This window comes from Cherax quadricarinatus, chromosome 80 (genome assembly GCF_038502225.1).
Source record: "Cherax quadricarinatus isolate ZL_2023a chromosome 80, ASM3850222v1, whole genome shotgun sequence".
Lineage (NCBI taxonomy): Eukaryota > Metazoa > Arthropoda > Malacostraca > Decapoda > Parastacidae > Cherax > Cherax quadricarinatus.
In genome coordinates this window covers 9,356,633-9,369,990 of record NC_091371.1, presented here as the reverse complement: position 1 = coordinate 9,369,990, position 13,358 = coordinate 9,356,633, and the positions used below count along the sequence as shown (strand labels likewise).

General features: G+C 37.1%; 2 protein-coding genes across 5 annotated transcripts in view; one reads left to right on the top strand and one right to left on the bottom strand.

Moving 5' to 3' along the window:
• Nucleotides 1-12,018, top strand: part of mei-9 (DNA repair endonuclease XPF mei-9) — a 38,438-nt gene extending 26,420 nt beyond the window's left edge. Inside the window, exons 14-18 of the mRNA XM_053796499.2 lie at nucleotides 2,167-2,406; nucleotides 4,987-5,160; nucleotides 7,439-7,585; nucleotides 8,267-8,362; nucleotides 9,367-12,018. Of these exons, the coding sequence (XP_053652474.1) occupies nucleotides 2,167-2,406; nucleotides 4,987-5,160; nucleotides 7,439-7,585; nucleotides 8,267-8,362; nucleotides 9,367-9,612 (903 nt within the window). The 3' untranslated portion in view covers nucleotides 9,613-12,018. The remainder of the gene's footprint in view (nucleotides 1-2,166; nucleotides 2,407-4,986; nucleotides 5,161-7,438; nucleotides 7,586-8,266; nucleotides 8,363-9,366) is intronic.
• The window catches only part of LOC128702421 (protein arginine N-methyltransferase 9), a 53,723-nt gene continuing 52,336 nt past the window's right edge, over nucleotides 11,972-13,358 (bottom strand). For all 4 annotated transcript variants that reach the window (XM_070102097.1, XM_070102098.1, XM_070102099.1 and 1 more), the window contains one exon: nucleotides 11,972-12,732. In XM_070102097.1, the coding sequence (XP_069958198.1) occupies nucleotides 12,214-12,732 (519 nt within the window). In that variant the 3' untranslated portion in view covers nucleotides 11,972-12,213. The remainder of the gene's footprint in view (nucleotides 12,733-13,358) is intronic.

The following is a 13,358-nucleotide window of genomic DNA, read 5'->3' as shown; positions in this document are numbered from 1 at the left end:
AACCCTTCCTTTAAAGTGCAGGCATTGTACTTCCCACTTCCAGGACTCAAGTCTGGCTAACCGATTTCCCTGTATCCCTTCACAAAATATTACCCTGCTCACACTCCAACAGTTTGTGAAGTCCCAAGAACCATTCATCTCCACTCCTATCTAACATGGTCATACATACCTGCTGTATGTCCAAGCCCCTTGCACACAAAACATCCCTTACCCCCTCCCTCCCTCCTTAAAACTTAATTAAAGAAATGTAACTTTTGCTGAAGCTCTATATATTCTTAATCAATGTATATCTACATATCACTTTAGTTGACTCAGTTTTATTAAATTTTTATGTGAAAAATTCAACTAATGATTTGACATATTTTTTTTTTTTATTATCACACTGGCTGATTCCCACCAAGGCAGGGTGGCCCGAAAAAGAAAAACTTTCACCATCATTCACTCCATCACTGTCTTGCCAGAAGGGTGCTTTACACTACAGTTTTTAAACTGCAACATTAACACCCCTCCTTCAGAGTGCAGGCACTGTACTTCCCATCTCCAGGACTCAAGTCCGGCCTGCCGGTTTCCCTGAACCCCTTCATAAATGTTACTTTGCTCACACTTCAACAGCACGTCAAGTATTAAAAACCATTTGTCTCCATTCACTCCTATCAAACACGCTCACGCATGCCTGCTGGAAGTCCAAGCCCCTCGCACACAAAACCTCCTTTACCCCCTCCCTCCAACCTTTCCTAGGCCGACCCCTACCCCGCCTTCCTTCCACTACAGACTGATACACTCTTGAAGTCATTCTGTTTCGCTCCATTCTCTCTACATGTCCGAACCACCTCAACAACCCTTCCTCAGCCCTCTGGACAACAGTTTTGGTAATCCCGCACCTCCTCCTAACTTCCAAACTACGAATTCTCTGCATTATATTCACACCACACATTGCCCTCAGACATGACATCTCCACTGCCTCCAGCCTTCTCCTCGCTGCAGCATTCATCACCCATGCTTCACACCCATATAAGAGCGTTGGTAAAACTATACTCTCATACATTCCCCTCTTTGCCTCCAAGGACAAAGTTCTTTGTCTCCACAGACTCCTAAGTGCACCACTCACCCTTTTCCCCTCATCAATTCTATGATTCACCTCATCTTTCATAGACCCATCCGCTGACATGTCCACTCCCAAATGTCTGAATACATTCACCTCCTCCATACTCTCTCCCTCCAATCCGATATCCAATCTTTCATCACCTAATCTTTTTGTTATCCTCATAACCTTACTCTTTCCTGTATTCACTTTTAATTTTCTTCTTTTGCACACCCCACCAAATTCATCCACAAATCTCTGCAACTTCTCTTCAGAATATCCCAAGAGCACAGTGTCATCAGCAAAGAGCAACTGTGACAACTCCCACTTTATGTGTGATTCTTTATCTTTTAACTCCACGCCTCTTGCCAAGACCCTCGCATTTACTTCTCTTACAACCCCATCTATAAATATATTAAACAACCACGGTGACATCACATATCCTTGTCTAAGGCCTACTTTTACTGGGAAATAATTTCCCTCTTTCCTACATACTCTAACTTGAGCCTCACTATCCTCGTGAAAACTCTTCACTGCTTTCAGTAACCTACCTCCTACACCATACACCTGCAACATCTGCCACATTGCCCCCCTATCCACCCTGTCATACACCTTTTCCAAATCCATAAATGCCACAAAGACCTCTTTAGCCTTATCTAAATACTGTTCACTTATATGTTTCACTGTAAACACCTGGTCCACACACCCCCTACCTTTCCTAAAGCTTCCTTGTTCATCTGCTATCCTATTCTCCATCTTACTCTTAATTCTTTCAATAATAACTCTACCATACATATGTAACTGAATATTCCTAGTTTATCACAGAGTGAAATTAATGATATAGACATCAGACGAAGGTTTCTGTTCGGTAAGTAACCTTAGCAGAGGAGGAGAGAGATGAAGTAGTAGTAGTAGTATAGCTATGAGAAAATTACATACTAGGTAATGTGGCCATGTTGCCATAATTTTAAGAATAAATATTAGATTATTGAAGAAGACTATGTAAATGACTATCTAAATATGTATGTACATTATTTTGCGTGATTTATTTTATATGCACACTAACAGTTTACTCAACCCCACAGTCAATGGTAATTCCTGAGTATAATGATGGCAAATCTGAAGATCATCCAGACCTCAGTCGTGATCCTCGTAAACCCAGTGAAATTAATGCTCAGGAAAACAGTAATGACACACGAAAGGGAGGACAAACAAGTGAACAAACTGAGCCTCAGAGAATTATTGTTGATATGAGAGAATTCCGAAGTGAACTCCCAGCTTTAATTCACAAGAGGGGTATAGATATTGATCCTGTAACCATAGAGGTTGGTATCAGTGGAGTATCTTGCCACATCATACTTAGTGCTGTACTGTAAGGAGAATATGTCTGGTTAAACTTTAATTAAATTAATTAAAGTTTCATATTGAATGTTCTAGAGAATGAATTGTTTTTGGGTAATGTTACTTAGTGAAGCATAATGGTGGGAGCCAAAGACAGTTGCAATACATAAGCATAACCTATATCGAAGTTACCTTGGATCTAACTGTCAAGCACAGTACCTGATGCGGACTTGTATGGTTCAACAAATTAGTATTTAATTACAACAAGATCAGTGGTTTAGCTCCCTTCAAGGTGGGTGCCTTGATGCCAATGAAGGGCTTTTGATAAAAGGAATTACAGATACCCTCTACGTAGATCAAACCTGATTACCGTATCTCCCTTTCTCAGGTGTTGTATAACCTCTATTTATTTAGAACTTCTTCATAAATATAATACTTGTAATAGTTTAATTGCTCTCATATAATAACATATGCTGTCCTTGATTTCAGTTTACTAGGATTTTGGCTTTCATATTACACTGATTGTCATTAAAGTATGATGGCTTCCCTCTCAAACCATGACCACAAGTCATCTCTTGCTCTTTAGGACATCCTTCAACTGTGGATGGTGTCCTCCAGCTGTGGGAGCAGGGGAGTTATAATGTCCTTGCCCTAGTAGATCTCTCTTCATCACAGCCCAGAGGTTTGCAGTGGATGTCAAATCTGGGGAATTATCTGGCCAGTCATCGAAGAAGGGTACTCCACAGTCACAAAGCAACTGAACAACAGATTTTGCATAAAATCTTTGCATCATACTAAGTGAAAGATTTAGGCAAATGATCACAGTATTTCTAGGTACATTATTACAGTTAACATTAGTGAGGATTTTTTCTAGGCTTCCTTGGACATGCTTTTGATGTGAGCCATGTCATCAAGACTGTCCTCAAGGAACTGATGCATCCAGGTCCTCACTGAAAACTCACACACATTGATGTCTTCTACTATTTCCTTCGTTTGATGGCCTGCCATATGTACTCCATTGATCTGTGCATCTCTGTCATGAGTCAGCAACTTAGTCCTGCCCATATTAATTCGTCAACAGCAAAATACATACATGTATGTCTGACAAACGCAGTACTCAGGACAACTTGCCAAGGGAAACCAGGAAAACAAATCCGTCCACCACAGAAGTCTAGAAGGCACTTAAGAATACAGCTAATAGCCTTAGAGAATTCTGAGCCATCCCCCTACGGGTTGCCAATCCAGCATAACTTTTTGTCGTGCCAAAACGCCTACCAGGGTAGGATTTCACTTTGGACTTTTAAATGTGACAGGTACCTTCCACCTGGCACTCTTTAATGATAAGCATTGCGTAATGGTGCTGAGTAGTGGGATGCATTCTGTATGGTATGTTAATTACCCATTTAATTTTGAAAAACAAAGCATACACTAGGGAACAGTTTCACCAACCATTAATTTTTCTCTTACCTAACAACAAAATGTAGTAACTGTAATAGAACACTGGGACAGATTGTCCACTGAAGTTAAAGTGCAAAATTAATACAGCCTTATAAGAACTATTTGAATCAGCAGCACTTGCAAAAATTGGATTTAACTAGATAATATCCAAGAGCTAGAACTGTGGTCCCTGACACCCTTTAGTTAATTCACAGACTACCCAGGATTTTGAGTTGACAGTGGTTCATCAAAGGACATAGCATTACTAGAGGCATAAGTGGAAATAGGCAGTGGTGGTAGTAGCAGTGGTCATATTACTAGTAGAGGTATGACACAATGTGCAAGACAATCTTTTATTGGGGTAATGTTTCACTCAGGGTAGAGCTTCTTCAAACTAGAAAGAGCAAAACATTGTCATAATAATAGTTTATTCAGCATATTGTGTATTCATAACTATGGCTGTTGGCATTACACTTTTGTATCTAGCATTTCTAGCGGTAGAAGTCCAACTCTGCTTCCAAATTTCCTGCTAAATATTCCTGAAAATTTTTCTGTGTTATACGATTTGCTTCAACTTTTTCTAGCCAGCAGTGTGGCTGGATGAAGTGAAGAACAGGTAGAGAACCTTCTACCGTATTATCCTTAGCCTTGACTATCTGTCTCTTCCTCTCCCTTTCTTTTTCTCTCTCTTCCTCTCTCTCACTCTTGCTCTGAAGATTTGGAATTAATAGGAAAAATTTACTAAAATTTTTTATAACTGAAATTAATTTCTGATCATAACATGGAAATCTGTATGAAAATAAGCATTTATTACAGTATATACATGTATTTTACTTAGCAATGATTTTTTGCTGAAATGTATCTTTCTTTTTCTGGCTTGGTGTAAAATGGTCGGTGGTAAAAAAAAAAAAGTTATCTGTTGATTCATGGGGGATTGATGTAATTGTAATGAAAAAAAAACAGTTATTCACAATTAGTGTCTGGTCTTCATTAAATTGTTAACAAAAAACCATATGTTTTAATTTGCTTCTTTTTCTAAGTTTGCCTTCCAAATCTTTTTTTTAATCTTGTGATTAAAATTAATCTTATAATATAAAGTTCACAGATGTATAATTTTTGTTTTTTAGGTTGGTGATTACATCCTGACTCCTGACGTTTGTGTAGAACGAAAGAGCCTCAGTGATTTAATTGGATCCTTGAACTCTGGTCGTCTTTATAATCAAGCTCAGGCCATGACCAGATATTACAAACAGCCTATTCTGCTTATTGAATTTGACCAGAATAAGCCATTTCATTTACAAGTAAGTTGTGTTGAAACATTCCTAATAAGAGTCTCCCTTGTCTGAATAAGTCTTTATGCCATTTTCTATTACAGTAATAATTTATATTATACAGTGGACCCCCGGTTAACGATATTTTTTCACTCCAGAAGTATGTTCAGGTGCCAGTACTGACCGAATTTGTTCCCATAAGAAATATTGCGAAGTAGATTAGTCCATTTCAGACCCCCAAACATACACGTACAAACGCACTTACATAAATACACTTACATACTGTAATTGGTCACATTCAGAGGTAATCGTTATGTGGGGCTCCACTGTACATAATTTTAATTTCCAGTTACTTTAACTCTCTGAGAAGAATCATTCTTTAATGTGGAAAGTAACTGAATATGAAATATATATCAAGTTTAATCTGGAGAATAACAAAAGTGTTGACATATGTGATGCCGAGTAGTTAAATCCTCGTTCAAACTTTCACTTAACTGCTTAATACAAAACAAAAACTGCAAATTAACTCTTCCATATTTTGAACTGTTTTGCTGGATCTTTGAAACTTAAGAATATTGAGATTGTAGATGACTGAATTATAAACAAAATCCTATATCTCCATTAACTACATATTTTTTCTAAATATCTATACTGTATCTCCATGGGGAAGTGGAACAGAATTCTTCCTCCGTAAGCCATGCGTGTCGTAAGAGGCGACTAAAATGCCAGGAGCAAGGAGCTAGTAACCCCTTCTCCTGTATATACAGTGGACCCTCGACCAGCGATATTAATCCGTTCCTGAGAGCTCATCGTTAATCGAAATTATCGTTAGTCGAGTTAATTTTCCCCATAAGAAATAATGGAAATCAAATTAATCCGTGCAAGACACCCAAAAGTATTGAAAAAAAAATTTTACCACATGAAATATTAATTTTAATACACAAACTGAAGAAGACATGCACAGTTACATGACACTTACCTTTATTGAAGATCTGGTGATGATTGATGGGATGGGAGGAGGGGAGAGTGTTGATGGTGTTAGTGTTTAGAAGGGGAATCCCCTTCCATTAGGACTTGAGGTGGCAAGTCCTTTTTCGGGGTTACTTCCCTTCTTCTTTTAATGCCACTAGGACCAGCTTGAGAGTCACTGGACTATCTGTCGCACAACATATCTGTCCATAGAGGCCTGTACCTCCCGTTCCTTTATGACATTCCTCAAGTGTTTCACAACATTGTCAGTGTCACAATTAAACACTTGTTCAGGTTTCAATTCTTCACTGTCTATGTACTCCTTGAATTCCTGCACATAATTTTCAGCTGCTTTTTGGTCCAAACTGGCAGCCTCACCATGCCTTATCACACTATGTATGCCACTACGATTCTTAAATCTCTCAAACCAACCTTTGCTGGCCTTAAATTCACTCACATTGCCACTAGTTGCTGGCATTTTTCTAATTAAATCCTCGTGCAATTTCCTAGCCTTTTCACATATGATCGCTTGAAAGATGCTATCTCCTGCTATCTGTTTTTCATTTGTCCACACCAATAACAGTCTCTCAACATCTTCTATCACTTGCGATCTCAGTTTCGAAAACATAGTTGCACCTTTGGCAAGAACAGCTTCCTTGATTGCCGTTTTCTTGGCCACAATAGTAGCGATGGTTTGACTGGGGTTTTGTGTACTTAGCAATGATCTCTTTCTTCATATCCATAGTAATTCTCGCCCTTTTTGCTGTAGGGTTGGCACTAGAAGCTTTCTTGGGGCCCATGGTGACTTATTTTGCAGGTGCAATCACTAAAAAGGCTGTGATAATATGAAATGTTCTGATTGTATGCTTGGAAGCAACCGCGGTGGCTGGCTGGCTGGCTGGCTTGTAAACACTGGCCAGAAGTGGACGCGTCTCAGACGGAACGAATAGTGTTGGTCGAGTTTTTTAGCGCTGGTCGAGTTTTTTAGCGCTAGTCGTGGCAAAACTTTTGCGTTAAAATGTATCGCTAGTCGGATTTATCGTTAATCAATGCCATCGTTGGTTGAGGGTCCACTGTACGTATTACTAAATTTAAAAGGCGAAACTTTTGTTTTTCCTTTTGGGCCACCCCACCTCAGTGGGAAATGGCTGGTGCGTTGAAAGATCTATACTGTACTGTAATTTGCAAGCATAATCACACTCATTCACAGCTCATGCTTTATCCAAGCCCACTTTACACTGGAGATTACTTTAGTGAAACACATAATGTGAAGTTTAGATTCAGATATGAGTGTCTTGTCCATGTAAGTGAATAACGGGCAGTATACTTTGTGGCTCAGGGCCGGTACTACTTGTCAAGTGATGGTTCCTCTTCAGCAAAGGATGTTGCTGCCAAATTGCAGTTACTGACACTTCATTTCCCTCATCTGCGACTGCTTTGGTGTCCTTCTCCGTATGCTACTGCAGAAATATTTGAAATGCTCAAAGTAAGTATTAAAACATTAACAAATTAATTTTTTTTAACACTGGCTATCTCCCACTGAGGTAGGGTAAGCCATACAACATGTATGGCTTACAGAGGAAGAATTCTATTCCACTTTCCCATGGAAATTATTATTATTACAGCCTCTCCTCACTTAACGACATGACGGAGTTCTATCCCTAAGACCATGTCAGTAAACGAATTCATTGCCAAGTAAGGAGTATACTATAATTTTAGTGGGTTTGTGTCAACCATCATATTGTTTTAATGTCACCTTTGCACCATTTATAACATTTCTGGTATATTTTTAAATGTTTATACAGTAGTGTACTGTATATATCGTAATAAACAGAATAGAGGAAATCAGCTTTAATATATATTATTTAGGTATGCATACTGGTCAGAGAGCCCATCATAAGTCCAAGTCATCAGTAAACGAGTACGTTGCTACGTGAGGAGAGGCTGTATTGTTATATTTTAATGCAAGTTCCAAACATGAATAGGTCATACAGCATGGAGGTGATTTAAGTTGTAAGAATAGGGGTCAGTTTAGTAATGTTTAATTTTATTGTATAGGTGATTAAGAGATATGGCTGAACATTTTAAAACATTTTGTTTTACTTAATAGGTTTTATAAAATTAAACAAGCCTTGCCTCTTAATACCTAGTTTTACACAAATTGCAGAATGGCAAACCTGAACCAGTTGTGGCTCAAGCTCAGGCAGTCACAGCTGAAACCAACCCAGATATAGATTCTGACAAGTTCAATCCCCAGATAAAGGTAAATAGGATTCCATTTTTTAATGTAAATTAATTTAATTTTTCATTTATAAAAGCATTACTGGGATAGTGTGGACATAATTTAAACAGTACAGTAATATTTTTACAATGTCTGTATTACACTCATTATTGTTTCATTATGGGGAAGCACTAAACCTGTAAGGGTCATGCAGCTATAATCTTGGCTAATTTATAAAACTGTATAAAAAGGCTTAGACCTGGCCCCCTTAGTAGGCACAGGCTTACTAAGGAGGTCGGGGCCAGGAATAGAAGGAAAAATAGCACTTAACATGTCCTATGAGTCACCAAGAGACCTGTCCCAAAGGAAATGATCCTATTTAAAATTACATAACTGTAGTAGTGGTTTGGGTAAGGATGATGTTAGGGTTAGTAGGTGCTTCAAAGATAAAGAACGAAAGTGTAGTGTAAAAAAACATCATATACCAATTATATCACTAAATTTGAGCTGCAGTAAAGTATAATGTAGTTAGAACTAAAAATCAAGTGTATTGTACTTAACATAAATATGTTGAAGAAGTATATATTTATTATATGAAGTGTTGCGAGAAGTACACCTACCATCCGACTTACGACCACTCGACTTACGACCGTGTTTTTTATGCCAAATTTCTGGGAAATAAACAACTATTTGTGTTGTACAAAGTGTTTATCCTAAACCTTACAGTATAAAATACAGTACTAACAGCATAAAAAGTAAAGTAAAACATGAAATACCAAAATAAAACAATAAAATAAAATCATTACAAAAATGTTTTGTTGATATTCAGTAGTAAAGTTCGACTTACAACCGGTTTCTCGGAACCGAACTCGGTCATAAGTTGGATGGTAGGTGTATTAGGATAAGGTCCAACTTCCAGGTGAGACAGTTATGGATTTTTCTGGCATAATCTTTCAAAATACAGCATTTCTAAAACTCAAAAAACATCCCATCTAGACTATTTTCATTATTGATCAAAATAAGAGTCAAGTTTGTTTGTTTTTCAGGACTTTGTGTCTAAGCTGCCCGGAGTCAACACGAAGAATATATATACATTGCTGAACAAAGTAGTAAGTCTGGTTGATTTGATGTCGTTATCTAAAGAGGCTTTGACAGACATCCTGGGCAATAGTCGAAATGCTGAAGCACTACATTCTTCCCTTCATCATTGCATGAAGCCCCCAGAACAAGCCAAAGACTCAAAGCGGAGTAGCAAGTTCACCAAGAAGGGAATGAGACGTTTTAGGACATGAAACTTTTAAGATTGTTACTGTATTATCTAGGAAATCCTTTTTGTGCTGCTGTGCTAAATAGAGGATATCAACAGTGGTGTACCTGAAGATCAATATGGAGCCAAATATTTAAATATTGAATCATATTCTTAGCTGTGTTTGAAATAAGTTATGACTCTGTTCTCATCTTTATAAGTGTTGGATCAGCTTGGTTAATAACAGCTAGAATTTTCAAAATGGTACACAGGCTGTCTTTAAATCAGCTTTAAATAAAAAGCAAAAACCTGAGGATAAAATGGTCCCATACTAAAATATTCACTCATATTGAGTGTATGATATGAACATCAATGTTTCTTATGTAATGGAATGTTGACTTGGTATTAATGTTTTGTAAGAATATAAATTCAAAATCAGAAAATTTTAACTTTATACAAATATATTTGAATTTTTTTTGTTTACAAAAGAAAGATATACAGTAATTTAAAATGAAAAATTTATATATCTGGAGTATATCAGGAGATGGTTTTGGGGGTCAGCGCCCCCCCCCTGCAGCCCGGTCTGAGACCAGGCAGATTTTTTTTTTTTCAGAAAAGTCTTTCAAGTGGCCTAGAGGAAGGGGAAGGAGAGCCATGGCTTGCCCGGCCCCCATTTCCCTGGATCCACCCATGATGATAGCTTTCTTTCTTTCTTTCTTTCTTTCAACACACCAGCTGTATCCCACCGAGGCGGGGTGGCCCAAAAGGAAAAACGAAAGTTTCTCCTTTTACATTTAGTAATATATACAGGAGAAGAGGTTACTAGCCCCTTGCTCCCGGCATTTTAGTCGCCTCTTACAACACGCATGGCTTACGGAGGAAGAATTCTATTCCATTTCCCCATGGAGATAAGAGGAAATAAACAAGAATAAGAACTAGAAAGAAAATAGAAGAAAACCCAGAGGGGTGTGTATATATATGCTTGTACATGTATGTGTAGTGTGACCTAAGTGTAAGTAGAAGTAGCGAGACGTACCTGAAACCTTGCATATTTATGAGACAGAAAAAAGGACACCAGCAATCCTACCATCATGTAAAACAATTACAGGCTTTCGTTGTACACTCACTTGGCAGGACGGTAGTACCTCCCTGGGCGGTTGCTGTCTACCAACCTACTACCTATATGATGATAGCTGGTATTAAATAATGAATGAACAGTGTACTAAAGTAAACAAGATAAGTTTTAAGAAAATTTTCCATATGTAAAGTTTTATATAGAATTGTATTACTCCTATATAAACCACAGAGAGAGAGAGGGTAAAGGAGGTTTTGTGTGCGAGAGGCTTGGACTTCCAGCAGGTATGCATGAGCGTGTTTGATAGGAGTGAATGGAGACAAATGGTTTTTAATACTTGACGTGCTGTTGGAGTGTGAGCAAAGTAACATTTATGAAGGGGTTCAGGGAAACCGGCAGGCCGAACTTGAGTCCTGGAGATGGGAAGTACAGTGCCTGCACTCTGAAGGAGGGGTGTTAATGTTGCAGTTTAAAAACTGTAGTGTAAAGCACCCTTCTGGCAAGACAGTGATGGAGTGAATGATGGTGAAAGTTTTTCTTTTTCGGGCCACCCTGCCTTGGTGGGAATCGGCCAGTGTGATAATAATAAAAAAAAAATAAACCACAGAGTTTTAGTGAATGTTTGGGTAATATTAAATATTTTTTAATTTAATGTGACAAATGATGAGAGGTAACTTAATAACGTAAAATGCTTCATTGGGGATCGTAGCGACTTTGACTTGAGTAACACTAATATATCTGTTCCACTTAACTCTTTGCTCTGTTTTCTTTGTCTACACATTTTCCTTTCTGTAAATATGTAATGTTTTCTCATTGCTATTTTTTATCATTGGTATTGTTGTGCAAATATCATTAATTTTATATACATACAAGTAGTTCATATTATTATGCCATTTATATTTTTCTGCTACTGTATTATTATTCTTTCTTTCTTTCAACACACCGGCCGTATCCCACCAAGGCAGGGTGGCCCAAAAAGAATAACGAAAGTTTCTCTTTTAAATTTAGTAATTTATACGGGAGAAGGGGTTACTAGCCCCTTGCTCCCGGCTGTATTATTATTAACTTTTATTATATATCGTACCAGTCAACAGACTGTCCTCTCAATATGCTTTTAAATATACTATTCAACATTTTGTATTTTTTAGGTATTTTTTCTCTCAGTGTTACACTGTATGAATTATTAATGAGAAAATGTTTAAAAATTATCTCTTTGTTTCAATTAAAAAAATTATTAGTATTGTATATGTAATCATTAAAATACTCTGCTCACCTGTTAACATACTTCAAAAAACCATTCTCAATGTATTTAAGGAATTAAAATATACAGTAATTTCAAAGTTTACCTTTATTTAACACTATAAATGTTCAACCATCACAATGCACTTACATATATACTAATACAGTAATGTAGATGAATTTATAATTGTACATTTGGGAATTAACTGGTTTTTCTATACATAAAACGAGCAATAATTAGTCTACATTGTACAATATAAAGGAAATGCAATGAAAATATACATAGTGCAGTAAAAACCTGCACTCATGAGAAATAAAGCATAATCATTAACCTTAATCTGCTGCTGATTCTACTGTTGCATTAAATGCCCCTTCTCTCCAGACAACATCTAAGTTAACATTTTTACCCTCTAAAACTTCTAAAGGTTTACTTAAAATAAACAGACTTTGGTTGCATGGAGAGTCTGGTTCTTTAGTTGATAAAACAACTGTGTCACAGTTAGGTGGAGTTGTAGTATGACTTGTCTGTATTGAAGCAGATGGTTCAGAGTTGGATCCTGAGGATAACTTTGATGACATTGAAGCTTTTAGTGGGAGTTTACCTCGAATGTGAAACCAGTATGGAACAGCTGTAATGGTAGAGGCTTCAGAGATCATCACATTAATTAGTACACTTACTACCTCACCTCCCAATACCAGCAGGCCCTCATTCACATCTCCTAAATTCTCCTGTACTGGGCCAAGAGGCTGTGTGTGGCCAGAGATGAGTGATAGTCTCAAGACAGGAATGGGTTGGTTTATGACTGTAGTATGAGGTATTGCAGACAATGGAACATCAAGGTGGTGACTTGTCTGAAATGAAAAATTTCTTATCACCAAAAGATAAACAAATAAAGCCAACATATGTGTAAAAAGAGTTACAAGATAAATACAACAGTATTCATATTTACTGTATTGTGTGAAGGCAACATTTTAAGTATAGACTGGAACATAACATAAGTAAAAAAAAAAAATTCCTAGATTTAATTTATAGTACATAGTTTTTCTGAGTTATACCAAGAGCTTAAATGTTTTGTAATTTCAGCTGCACTTTTATTTTGTATTACATATCCAAAAGTACAGTTTACAGTAACACTATTTATTGAACATACAAATGGCACACACACACAAAATAAAAAATGTATGGAGGCCAATAGAAATAAATGATCTTATTGGCTTTGTTCACTTGCCCTAGGTTCAGCATTTGTTACTGATATATATCTATAATAATACAATAAAATCATAGTAAACAGGTGATATCACAAAATGCAAAATAACCAATGTGAAAAAATAGTGGAATTCCAAGTCTTTTCATGATTTTTCACATTATCAAAGACCTGTAAAAATAACAGAACTGTAGAAGACTTATAAGGCTGAGATATCTCAGCCTTATAAGTCTAACAAGGTTATATATGGGTTGTAAGTGCAAAAAAATGCAA